Source organism: Zootermopsis nevadensis, unplaced genomic scaffold (genome assembly GCF_977971745.1).
Source record: "Zootermopsis nevadensis isolate Lab colony 2312 unplaced genomic scaffold, Znev_1.0 Znev_ptg000004l, whole genome shotgun sequence".
Lineage (NCBI taxonomy): Eukaryota > Metazoa > Arthropoda > Insecta > Blattodea > Termopsidae > Zootermopsis > Zootermopsis nevadensis.
The window spans coordinates 8,457,841-8,471,021 of record NW_028259136.1 but is presented as its reverse complement, the minus strand read 5'-3'; the positions used below and the strand labels follow the sequence as shown (position 1 = coordinate 8,471,021).

Genomic DNA, 13,181 nt, shown 5'->3' with positions numbered 1-13,181 from the left:
ACTTTATTCTCACATCACAATGGGGAATGGGCGTGAGTTTAGGTTACTGTTATCTGCGATATAATATTTGATAAAGTGTAGTTGAACATGATGACCGAAAGGGATTATGGACCTTTAAGTCCAGCCTGCGTAAGGGCACTAAATGATAAATTGTACGAGAAAAGAAAAGCGGCTGCTCTAGAAATAGAAAAGTGAGTTTAAACATTTTGCTTGTGTTAACCTAACCTTACAATTCGCCATCTTTAAACTTCTTCATTGCTATAACTAACTAACTAGATGGCTTACCGAACCCGAAGGTTCATCACCAAATTAACCAAAGCCCTCCACCGGACCCTGTCCTGGGCCAACAAAATCCAGTCTCCTTCAACTCCTATCTCCCATAGATCCCGCCTGACATTATCCTCCCATCTACGTCTAGGTCTCCCTAGCGGTCTCTTCCCTTCAGGCTTCCCAAATAGTGGACCCAACCAACCAGATGGCTTACCGAACCCGAAGGTTCATCACCGAATTAACCAAAGCCCTCCACCGGACCCTGTCCTGGGCCAACAAAATCCAGTCTCCTTCAACTCCTATCTCCCATAGATCCCGCCTGAGATTATCCTCCCATCTACGTCTAGGTCTCCCCAGAGGTCTCTTCCCCTCAGGCTTCCCAAATAGTGGACCCAACCAACCAGATGGCTTACCGAACCCGAAGGTTCATCACCGAATTAACCAAAGCCCTCCACCGGACCCTGTCCTGGGCCAACAAAATCCAGTCTCCTTCAACTCCTATCTCCCATAGATCCCGCCTGACATTATCCTCCCATCTACGTCTAGGTCTCCCTAGCGGTCTCTTCCCTTCAGGCTTCCCAAATAGTGGACCCAACCAACCAGATGGCTTACCGAACCCGAAGGTTCATCACCGAATTAACCAAAGCCCTCCACCGGACTCTGTCCTGGGCCAACAAAATCCAGCCTTCTTCAACTCCTATCTCCCATAGATCCCTCCTGATATTATCCTCCCATCTACGTCTAGGTCTCCCCAGAGGTCTCTTCCCCTCAGGCTTCCCAAATAGTGGACCCAACCAACCAGATGGCTTACCGAACCCGAAGGTTCATCACCGAATTAACCAAAGCCCTCCACCGGACTCTGTCCTGGGCCAACAAAATCCAGCCTTCTTCAACTCCTATCTCCCATAGATCCCGCCTGAGATTATCCTCCCATCTACGTCTAGGTCTCCCCAGCGGTCTCTTCCCCTCAGGCTTCCCAACCAATACCCGGTGCACACCTCTTCAATAGATTGTTGAAAGTACACGGAAGGGCATAGTCATTCAAAATCTCTATGACCTCCCAATTTACGTGTATTTCCGCTTCTACCGTTCCCCTCTCTTTTCCTTCAGATTACGTTAAGAGGTTTCACTCATAGTCATTTCGAGTCTAAATATTTATCCATCACATCTAGACTTCCCATTAAATTATGCAGCTGAAATATATTGTTGATATAACAATGGTTTTATCTGTCTTGCTATTAGGATGGTTAAGGAATTTGCACGTGTTAATAATACAGTGCAAATCAAAAAATTACTTAAAGTTCTGGGTCAAGATTTTGCCACATCACAGAACACTAATACCAAGAAAGGTGGACTTATTGGATTGGCTGCTATGGCTGTGGCCTTGGGAAAGGTATGTTTCATGTTACCATAAACTTCAGCATACAGACTGTAGGACTGGGCACTCCTTGCCTTGCTAGAGGCATGGCCCATTAATAACATTTCTGTATTCTGGTTAAATCTTATCTTTTTCTGGACCAATCCCATTCTAAACCCCTGGGAACTTTTATCACATATAGATAGTAAATATGAACAAGAACACAGCAATATTGGGTAGAAACTATTTTGTCACTAGGAGGAAATGAAAAATTAAACAAGTTGCTAGCTGTAAAATATCCAGTTGTGGTATAAAATACAAAAAACACAAATAATTAGATTTTTGGGCCAGCATAAGTTAAACCACAGACCAGGTATACTGTCATCTGGTATGATTATATGACAGTGAATCAGATGTGGTTGGATGATAGTAAATAATTAATTCAAAGGGATATGGAAACAAGCAGTCATGGATTTTCCTGGAGTTACCGTAAAAGAGTCTCTGGATAGCTGGTACCTGGTCAAGTTTTTAACCAGATATCTCCAAAATGCAAATCAGGCATATGTCTGCTGTGTTAGCACACCTGACGTTCCGTTTTAAACAAATGTTTAAAATTGTAGCTACGTTGGAGCATCGCAAACCAAAGCGATTTATTTCTTGTGTTTCACCAGGATACTGCCCTCTACACAGACGAATTGATCCAGCCTATTCTTGCCTGCTTCTCGGACTCAGATCTGAGAGTCCGCTACTATGCTTGTGAATCTCTTTACAATGTAGTGAAGGTTGCAAGAGGTTCTGTGCTCCCTCATTTTACTGACATCTTCAATGCACTCAGCAAACTCGCCGCAGATCCTGATCAGAATGTTAAAAATGGCTCGGAACTACTGGACAGACTGATGAAGGTTAGTATCGCTTCATGTATAAGACACCTTTACAGTAAACTGACCATATACTTGAGTCTCTTTAGTATGCACCAATAAACACATATTATCAAATATGGCAAACCTCATGCACCAGTTTGCCAGAGTACATAGTATTTTATGGAGGGAAGAAAGTGAGATTTGCCTTTCAGCTTGTAGACGGCTTACAAAATTTGAAAAAAAGAAATTATTATGGAGAGTGTAACAATGTCGAATGTGAATTACTTTTCATTGCAGGATATAGTGACAGAGACTTCATCGTTTGATCTGGTGGCATTCATGCCATTGCTTCGTGAGAAGATATACACAAGGAACACGTTTTCTCGCCAGTTTATCATCTCGTGGGTTTCGGTACTGGACGCCGTTCCGGATATTGATATCATTCTTTTCCTTCCTGAGATTTTGGATGGCCTGTTCCGGATCCTCGAGGATCACACAAAGGAAATTAAAACAATGTGGGTAGTCACTAACCACTGTGTCTCATGGTTATCGTCATCCATTTTTGTTTGTGTCGAGGCGTGTTTTGGGACAGTGCCTTCTAAAAAGCCACTTCTTTCATGTTATTCACAAGTATTGTTCAATGCTATGCAACCATTGCAGTTGATAAAATGAAGTTAAAGAAGCAAAGAACTAACCATACCATTAATTTTGCATGTGCCGAGTCAGGTGTGACACGGTTCTGGGGGAGTTCCTCAGCAGTATTAAGAAGGATCCATCCCGTGTGGACTTTGCTGGAATGATTAATATTGTGATCGCACATTCTCAGGCTCCAGATGAAGTACTACAGGTGATTTACATTGCTACTTGCATATAAAGACTGACACACACGCACGAACGCGCACACACACACACACACATATATGGGAGAAAGTTAAAAAGTAAAAACAATTTTAGTGCAATTTCAAAAGTGCTGTGATGTTTGCAAAGAGATGGGTCTAGTAATAATGATTTGTGAAAAAGTGGTGTACATTCCAGTTCTAAAAAACATAATTTCTTGATCAACTGAGTAACTATCAATATTGCAAGGTAGATTTTTTATCATGGAGTAAGTTGTGCATTTTGGACCAAGTAGTTAGGTTGTTAAGTTATTTGCTAAAAGTTAGTTACAAAAACCAGGAATTTTAAATTAAATCATTTGATAATATTTCAGCATCCAGCAAATGGTAAGGAAAGCCATGAACTTTGGATGATTTCTAAACTGTGACGTATCTAAACGTCGTGTTGTCTCTTGTTCTAGTCCACAGCTATTACGTGGATCAAGGAATTTGTCCAACTTTCTGGCAGAGTGATGCTTCCATTTGCATCTGGAATCCTTACTGCCGTTCTCCCATGCCTTGCCTACGATAGTGACTCAAAGAAAAGTATCCTTATAAGAAATACAAATTTTGCTCATTTAGGAACAAAACAATACGTTTTGAAAAGACTCAAAAGATTTTAGAGCTTTTTATTGTTCATTTTACATCATATAACGTGTGAGTTTAGGATTAAGAAAACATAATACATATTGTATTCAGTTTTATGTTTATTGATAAACATGGGATTATTAATGTCACTGGTCTCTGCCTACCTGAGGTGGAAGTAGAGTATGTATGAGACCATATTAAACAAAAATGCTTGATGGTGGGAAATGTCAGTGAGGATGAAGGTAAACAGAGGAAACCTGCAGGTAACGTGCGTCCAGACCACATAGTGGCACGTGGACAACATATGTGTTGGTTCTTGAACCTGGGTCCTTTGGCAGTGAAGTCCCCCCCCCCCCCCCCAGATCACTAGATCCTTATGATGATTGCACCTTGATTCTTAACTTTTGTCATTTAATAGGAATTCATTGCATTATGTTGTCATGATCACATTGATTTTGATACTTAACAAGATGATCCTCAGACATCAAAGAGACGGCGAGGGCCGTGAATTTCAGCATGATGAAGCTCATCACTGTCGAGGATGACAGGGATTTGCCGGAGGGTTCCGAGATGGTGGAGCCAGCAGATGAGGCAGCTCCATCAAGTAACATTCACAGATGCAATTTCCAATCAAAATATCAGTGATATGACTTCTGGTTCTGTAATAACAGACGATAACTTGTAGAAAGCTTTGAAGTTTATTCTACTTTAAGTACTTTTGAAGCCCTGTATTAGCACACATTTAATGATTCATAAGGAGTTGAAACCTGAAGTTTTATTACTTTATTTACAAGAGTTCAGTTTCCTAACTGGCCCCTTTTTCGAGAAAGTTTGTTCGCCACTCGTGTAACCCATAGAAACTTGAATGCCAGTAGAATATTCTTCTAGTTCTGTGTTTGACTGTCAGCTCCGTTTGTATAAAATTAACATTTTAACTTCTTTTAAGGCCGGGAGCTGCAGACGCAAAAGAAATGTGTTACGACTGAGCTTGACCTGCCTACTGTGGTGGATGTACTAATCAGACACCTGCTGCACACGTCAGTGCAGACGAAGGTTGCTGTCCTGCACTGGATCTACCATCTGCACATCAGAATTCCAAACAAGGTACACACAAACAGCTGGAAAACTGCCCATGACTGCATATATTAGTGATGCATCTGCTGAGCAATTGGTCAGCATGTTCCCACCCCCAAGACCACTGATATTTATGGATTATTTAGGTGGGGGGGGGGGGAGTTCAGAGGAATCACTTGTCCTCTCTTCTGGCATTTAATCCATGTATTTTTTGTGATTTTCCATACAGATGTTCAGGCATGTTGATGAGTTGTTCCCGGTATTACTTCGGACTCTTTCAGACTCTTCGGATGAAGTGGTCCAGCAGGCTCTGGAAGTCCTTGCTGAGATAATTTCATCTCCTACTGGCAAGAAATTATCCTCATCCGGTGACTATTCTCTACATTGTAAGTGATTATCGTGCCATCGTAGTATTAGCATGCAAAATAAATTGCAGGTCACATAATAATATTTGAAATTTTTATGTAAGAAATAATTTTTGTCCCCATTCTGTATCTGTAGAAGGAGCCGGGATAGCTCAGTCAGTGTAGTGACTAGGTACAGGCTGGACGACTGGGGTTTGATCCCCGACGGGGCAGAGGATTTTTCCTCTAGCCTCTGCATCCAGACTGGCTCTGGGGCCCACCCAGCCTCCTATCCAATGGGTACTGGGGTCCTTTCCTGGGGGGTAAAGCGCAACTGGGGCGTGATGCTGACCACTCACCCCCATCTACTCCCGAGGTGAAGAATGAGTAGGAGGTACACTTCCTTTCCCCCCAAGAATGACCTACATGACGTGTAGTGGAACTGCTTTTTTTTTTCCTGTATCTGTAGTATGACAAAGTGTTTGTGTGTGCAATAAGTGAACATTGAAGTAAATTAAGTATGAAAAACTGTAAATACTGCTTTTAGAAAATACGTGCACTCCAAATTAGAATATACGTCTGCAAACTTGTTTAATAATAATACGTATCAAACAGATTTCTGCGTGTTTGTGTCATATTTGTTTTGTCATGTTTCCAGTCCCTGTGAATCAGCTACTGGATAAACATGACTCAGGGAAGAACCATTCCATGAATCCATACTTCACGAAGTTCATCGTGAGTCTCCTTCGGTCATTCAGCTCTGACAGGCATCACCTTCTAGAGGACCGAGGGGCCTTCATCATTAGGTCAGATACATAATAGCTCTCTGGGTGACGCAGCAAAATCTCAGTACTGAAAATTTCTGGGTGTCTACATATTTCCTTTAGGCTGTAATTATATTTATTTATTGAACGTTACAGCCAAGTGGTTGGCACTCCTGCATCATATTTAGTAGGTTCTGGGTTTCAAATAAAAATATAACTACACTTGATACAACTTTACATTATGTAATGATTGTATTAAATTCTCAGGCAACTGTGTGTTCTGTTGAACTCTGAGGATATCTACAGGACATTATCAGAAATACTTCTTCATGAGGAGGACCTCAAGTTTGCCAGTACCATGGTTGAGACCCTCAACACGATCCTTCTCACGTCGTCAGAACTGTTTGAGCTCAGGACTAAGTTGAAAGATTTGAAGACTGAAGTGAGTAGTTAAACAAATTTTAAACTACTACTATCTGATCACTGGTGGCCACATATATGACAAATGGGTGGTCGGCTATAACCCAAAATACAGCTATCTTTACACTCACCACTGTGAGAACCTCAAATCCTACTTTATTTTAAAATTTTCGTTTGTTTTATGTATTATGAGAAAGTAGATAGGGCCTTATTATTTATAATATTCACTGAAACATAATTGACCCCACAAGTTGAATAATTAGATTATTTATTAAATTCTCACTAGTGACTGCTTTGATAAGAATATTTGAATGTGTGGGAGAATCTAAATTATGAGATTTCTATTTGTTGTTGAACAGTAAAGGTGATTGTGTTTTGTTTTTCAGGACAGCTGCTTGCTATTTTGCTGCCTGTACAAGTCGTGGGCTCACAACCCTGTTGCCACTGTTGCCCTCTGTCTACTTACCCAGAACTACAGTCATGTGTGTGATCTGATCCGAATATTGTATCCTTAACAGATTGTTTGCCTTAACATGGGATAACTCAAGTCTAAGTTAACCAGTGAAATCAGAAACTTATAATTCAAAGTTACTACAAAAATGTTATTCAGCAAGTAATTACAGTTTTGTGCATTTTCAGTATTAGCTTCATTTATCCACACAGATGTGCACTTGTAAGACTTGAGGTTCTCACAGCGGTGAGTATGAAGATTTCTGTCTTCTGGGTTATTGCGCTGTGTAGTCTGGTCGATGTTAACCAACGTTTCAGAGGTCATACTGCCTCCGTCATCAGGGCGATGAATATGCCAATAGGGTGTGAGGAGCTGGATTTATAGGCCGGGAAGTGAAAGGTGTAGCCTGCCCCGAGCCAATGGGAGCAGGTATGGGAGTGGACCAATGGTAGCTCGTGGGCGAGAGTGGGAGAGGGAGAGAAAGTAGAGAGAGAAAGGTGAGTTTGGTTGTATGGATAAGGGCCCTGAAAAGGGCCGAGTTAGTGGTCTGGTTGGTTCTGGCGGCGCACTCTTGCTCGTTCTCGGAGTCCTCGGAGTGTGTGAATAAGAGGCTTCCAGGACCGGCTCAGGTGAAGTCCATCTTCCCTGTTAAAGTTATCAGGATGAAGTTCGATCTCGATGGCTTCCCTGATTAACCGATCCATGTAGCCGGTTTTTGAGGAGAGGATAGAAGTGTCCTCTAGCTGTATATTGCGTTCCAAGTTGAAGCGGTGTTCAGCAACCGCAGATTTCTCGGGCTGCCCGAGCCGGATGTGGCGTTCGTGCTCCTTGATCCTGGCCTCAACGGCACTTGTCTTATTTCTGAATTTTATGGTACAAACTAACTCTGTAGTAGCAGAAATCAAACATTAAAAATTGGTAATATAAAAGCCTGCCATTAAATAGGATCCTGAGCCAGATTCAACCATCTCCTATCCCCACTACTTATATCCTTGAGATCCATCTTAAGGTTATCGTCTATTTTTTTCCCCCCTCTGCCAAATGAACGTCAGGTTGGCATTCAAGTACGAAAGGCTTTTGAGAGACATCTTGTTAAGTGCAGTGATATTTCTGTAATTTTGCCCTGAAGTTACATGGAACCTTAACTTGAGCTCAGTGCAAATCTAGAGGTTACAGTCGACTTCCTGACAGAGATTGACAAACTTGTGCAACTACTTGAATCTCCTATATTCATATGTAAGTACCTGATCACTAACTCCTCACTGATGATTCAGGCACAGCTGCATTACAATTCATGTAATACTATTACATCTGTAAAAAATAATCCGTTCTTTGAAACCCCCTCTTTTTATCTGAGGCTGAAGTCAGATTCTGGGAACCTGCTTGCAAGAGAATAGGTTCTATGGCGCAAGGGTCAAAGATCATTGGTTCCAGTCAACTCTTGACATCTCTGACACCATTAACAAAGATAAAAGTTCAAATTCTTGTAAGCATGCCTGAATTATTGTGTTAACTTGTTTGTATATAGAATTAATTAAAGAATTTTAAGACAAGGTTTCCTTTATATACAATAAATTATGATGAGAAATTGAAGTATGATGCTTTGTTCTGTAATGCCATCTCAAATTGTTTATAGATCGATGGATGTTACTGCTCTTTTTTCTTTCCCCCCCCCCCCCCCCCCCACCTCCCAGATTTGCGCCTTGAGCTGCTCAAGGTACCGCACAATCAGCACTTGGTGCAGGCACTGTATGGCTTGCTGATGCTACTGCCTCAGACCGAGGCATTCAACATGCTACGACAGCGACTTGATTGCATTCCAAGTCTTCATTTGCACTGCTGCAGTGACAGGTACGGACAGGTCCGAGTTTTATATTTACTAGACGATGGATAATATCCAAGGAAATTTTTATTCAATTGACTCTTCACCATCGTCAAGAAGTTTTAGATTTGATATACAATTTATTCCAGTTGAGAAAATATTATGCACAGCTAAAGTCTTATGTTTTTGACAAGATCCATATACCCTCACTCCCCACCCCAACATGTCTGAACTGCGAAGGTCAAAGCTTTTCTCCTGAGTAACAGATAATACTAGCTTCTCAAATACGACTCTGCTCCACGGAGTTATGAGAATATAAATTAAGAAGCTCCATATGATTCCTCTCCTTACACTTCAAATAAAATATTTTCCTATTCATTCTGTCATCAGATGGTAAATAGAAGCACCACCCAATGGATATTTCCACTAAAATGTGGATTCCTACCATTCCCCTTGCGAGACAGATAGAGGCCAGGGTAGTCAAGGATCATACGAGGCTCGTCCACAAAGTAAGTTTCCCTGGGGCCGTTTACAGAAACAAAACACAATTTCATGGAAATATTTATTGCAACAGATACAGCAAGTGTCCAGCTATTTTTCAACATATTCGCCACCGGAATTGAGACATTTGTCATACCGTGGGACCAACTTTTGAATACCTGTGTCGTAGAAGTCTGCCGCCTGGGATTGGAACCACTGTGTGACAACCATCTCCGCCTCTCTGTCATTCTCAAAACGCTGACGCTGACCGGACAGGAATCTCTTGAGGTGTAGGAAAAGATGGAAATCACTGGGAGCGAGGTCCGGGCTGTAGGGTGGATGATTAAACACCTCCCAGCTGAACTCCTGCAGGAGACTTGCTCTCCGTCGAGCCGTGTGCGGCCTAGCGTTATCACTGACCGCACTTCACAGTCGGCGGGAGCTGGAATAAGAACCTCCATCTTCAACAGCTGCAACGATGCTACTGTGAGAACGCGGGAAGTGCCGTTAGTGCATGCGCCATGCTACGTCATTGCTCTATCACGTACGCACAGTCGCTAAGCACAATATAAGGTTTGCTAGCTGTGGGACGAGTGGGAAACTTACTTTGTGGACGAGCCTCGTATATGGAGGCAGTTTCATGACAAAGCATATGGCATTGCTAAAGTAGGCTTATTATGTGTTTGTAGGATACAGAATGTTAAGACTGAGAAAGACTGCAGTGTCTACAGCAAATATATCAACTTCACCGAGTTGCTTCAGCACTTCATCAGCGTACAGGACCGACACCACCAGCATAAACAGTCTTCTCGGACGATAGCGCTGCTTGAGAAAGGTGTGATGAGTCTGAACACGTAGCAGTGTATCACCCATTTCCAGATGGGATGCGGCTGTCTGCTGCCAGCATCATGTTAGTTGTTTGTGATCGGGGTTGGCGATGGGTTTCTGATGTTGATTCTTAAAGCTGGGTTGTCATTGGTTTAGTAGTTTCGGACATCTTGTTTCAGTTAACAAGGGGTCTTTCCATACGAATGTCAAAGCTCAGATTTAATATTACAATTTATTATTCTTTATAGTTGGAGGAATGTGATTATTAAAATTTGAGATAAAATATGAAAACTAAGTACAGGTAAGTTTGAAAAAAATATTAAGAAACTAGCAGAGCATATACACAACCTAAATTCAGATAATGAAATTAATATTACTAATATCGTAATGTCTCTTTTAATAGTTAGTCACTAAAAATATATATATATATATATATATGGAAAAATATAACTAACCAGGTTATTAGGGCTTCATTTATTTATTTATTTATTTAACCCTTTGAATATGTATAATATAAGTATGTAAATGGTTGGGATGGTTGCAGTAATTAAGATTTTTTTTGTTTATATTTACTGTGTTATGAATAAGACAATATTCGAAATTATTTCAGCTAATACTTCTTAAAGAATTGAAGATAAAAGATGTGTAAATGTCAGCGTATCATGAATGTAGATATTTCACACACGAGATTTAATAGACTCATGGCAGTAAGCGTTTAGATTGTGGTATTTTGGGTTCTGACACCCTGTAGTCATGTATGAGGGTGCCGTTTCAGAGGAATCTGCTGCATAAGTGTTCACGGTGGATATTTCTCAGATTGTGTGAGGCAGTTAGTCAAAACAATTGAATGTTATGATATTAATACCTTTGACAGATGCCTGACAAATGAAACAAGATGACTTTTAACCAATGTCAGCCTTGCTTATTATTATAATATTGCTAGTTCCTATATTAATACTATGTATCATAAAATATTTTGCAACGCATCGGCTTCATTAATGTGCACAAATCTTGAAGGATTTTATTAAAGCACCAAAGTACTATAACATTAGTATGTAGATACACATCTGAGAATTTTTCAAACACACTTAATATTTTAATTATCACTCTTGTGAGAAATAATATTTGAGATAGTGTCTCATGAGATCGGTACAAAGATGATTTGTTTCTAGTTTATTACATTTGCTGCCAGGGCTGTTGCACGACACGCTACCATCATCAGTCACATTGCAAGATCCTTGAACACCCAAACTAACCTAACCTATCTGGTAGCAAAAAGTGAAGGTTTAACTGTGCAGAGAGCAGGGCAGAGATAACACAGTCAATATAATGGCTGACTATAGGCTGGACAATCACAATTTGATATTCCCAGCATCATCAAAGTTCTCTTCTCACTTTAGTGAGGCTCTGAACACTCTACAGCCATCTGTCTGAGAAAATTACAGTCATATAAACAAATGTGCACAAACATTCAACATCGTCGCCACTATTGTCTTGCGATGTATTTGGCAGCAAATTTGTAAAGTAATTGTATACCAGAAGACAGGCCTGAGTGGTCATATAGCGACATGTTGTGTTGAATAAATAGTCTGATTTCTCACGACATAACGATTTGGATTGGTTAGAATTATGCCAGTTTATTAAGTATGAAGGAAACAGCCCTCTCAAAGCCAAATGTGGTGGTGCCTCCTTGCCATGTGACCTTGAGCTCTGTAGTGAGATCAGTGTTTGGGATCTGTGGTCCGCAGTAAATGATCCAAGATTACTTTGTAGTAACTTTATTGATCATCCATGAGAATGTTTCACTACATTAATAGGATTTCCATTAGATTTCATTGTGTCATTACAAAATGAGACCAAGAATGTGTGAGATTATGTTATTTTTATGCACTGTATAGGTGAAATGTAATCTAATTAAGCAAGATGTGATTACTGTGCTATTTTTCATTGAGGTTAATGAGAATTATGTGTTCATGTACAGTCATGGTAGAGATGTAACATTATAAGCATAGGACATAGTACTTGTTAGTTTGCAATAATGGAATTTTGATAAGGGCATTGACACTGTATTTATGCTGTACAGACTTATGTTTAAGAAATACCTAGTGTTTGCTTTCAAGCACTCAAAACATTGCTGCAATATCGCTGGTCAGGGAAATAGAAAGTTGATCATTGTGTTCATAAATTGTTTACTATTGTTTTTAACAATACTAGTTATGATGGATTCAGCTCCTATCCCTCGACATTTATGGATTTTCATTTATATGAATTAGGTAATTTCTTTCTTTGTCTGTACTCCTCTATATTATTATTGATATAAACAAATAAAAATGGCATTTTTAACAGAATGCAGAATGGAGCTTATATGTGAGGTAAATTGTATTTCTGGTACACAACCAGAAATGTGGGCGGGTTATATAGCTTGAGTCATATTTGGAGTATTGATTAGTGCATTGCTACGCTGCAACGATATTCTTGGTCACTGATGGTATGTATAAATGTTTGTGTGTTATAGCTACTTACCTGCTGGTGCAATACAAAATACTGTTCTTAAGGATGTGAAAAGGGTAAGAGGTCATTGGTTGAATATAGACTGTAAAGTATGAATGATTTCTTAAAGAAATGAGCAAATAAATATGTGAAAAATAAGGTGTTAACTAACTGCACAATGTAAGATCTTCATCCAGAATTGATAATTACTCAAGACAGAGAAGAAATTCTCCAACTTTTATAGAACATTTAGATTCATCACTGTGTTTACAAAAGCTTGGAATTGGATATATCCTAAGTCAGTTGAATCCACTCCATGTCTTTGCAGCGTGCTTCTCAAAGATGCGAGTCTCAGTCTGGATACGGTGGTAGCAATCTCCAGCCAAGAATGAGACCCCACTTACCCATTTTTAAGGTTTCTTCATAACTTACGTACAATTTCTTTTTCTTCTCCCCTTGCATGCTACATTTTCTTTCTTTCTCATTGTTATTGAATTTCACTAGTAAGAAGTTGGTAATCCTACTTTATATTCAAGATGTATCAGGAGCAGACGCCAA

General features: G+C 40.2%; 1 protein-coding gene across 1 annotated transcript; it reads left to right on the top strand.

The window, feature by feature from the left end:
• On the top strand, nucleotides 1-12,782 carry LOC110836416 (protein VAC14 homolog). The gene is made up of 15 exons (XM_022077570.2): nucleotides 1-191; nucleotides 1,513-1,663; nucleotides 2,299-2,529; nucleotides 2,785-3,002; nucleotides 3,214-3,334; nucleotides 3,785-3,908; nucleotides 4,432-4,554; nucleotides 4,897-5,054; nucleotides 5,254-5,410; nucleotides 6,027-6,174; nucleotides 6,400-6,574; nucleotides 6,939-7,057; nucleotides 8,160-8,239; nucleotides 8,698-8,854; nucleotides 9,995-12,782. Exons 1-15 carry the CDS (start codon nucleotides 88-90, stop codon nucleotides 10,161-10,163), a joined length of 2,235 nt encoding a protein of 744 aa, XP_021933262.1. The 5' UTR covers nucleotides 1-87; the 3' UTR covers nucleotides 10,164-12,782.
• Nucleotides 12,783-13,181: the final 399 nt, after the last annotated feature.

Coding starts and splice junctions, on each gene's coding strand:
- LOC110836416 (XM_022077570.2), top strand. CDS start 88: ATGATGACCGAAAGGGATTATGGACCTTTAAGTCCAGCCTGCGTAAGG. Junction 5,055..5,253: donor ACATCAGAATTCCAAACAAG/GTACACACAAAC, acceptor TTTTCCATACAG/ATGTTCAGGCATGTTGATGA. Junction 7,058..8,159: donor TGTGATCTGATCCGAATATT/GTATCCTTAACA, acceptor ACTTGAGCTCAG/TGCAAATCTAGAGGTTACAG.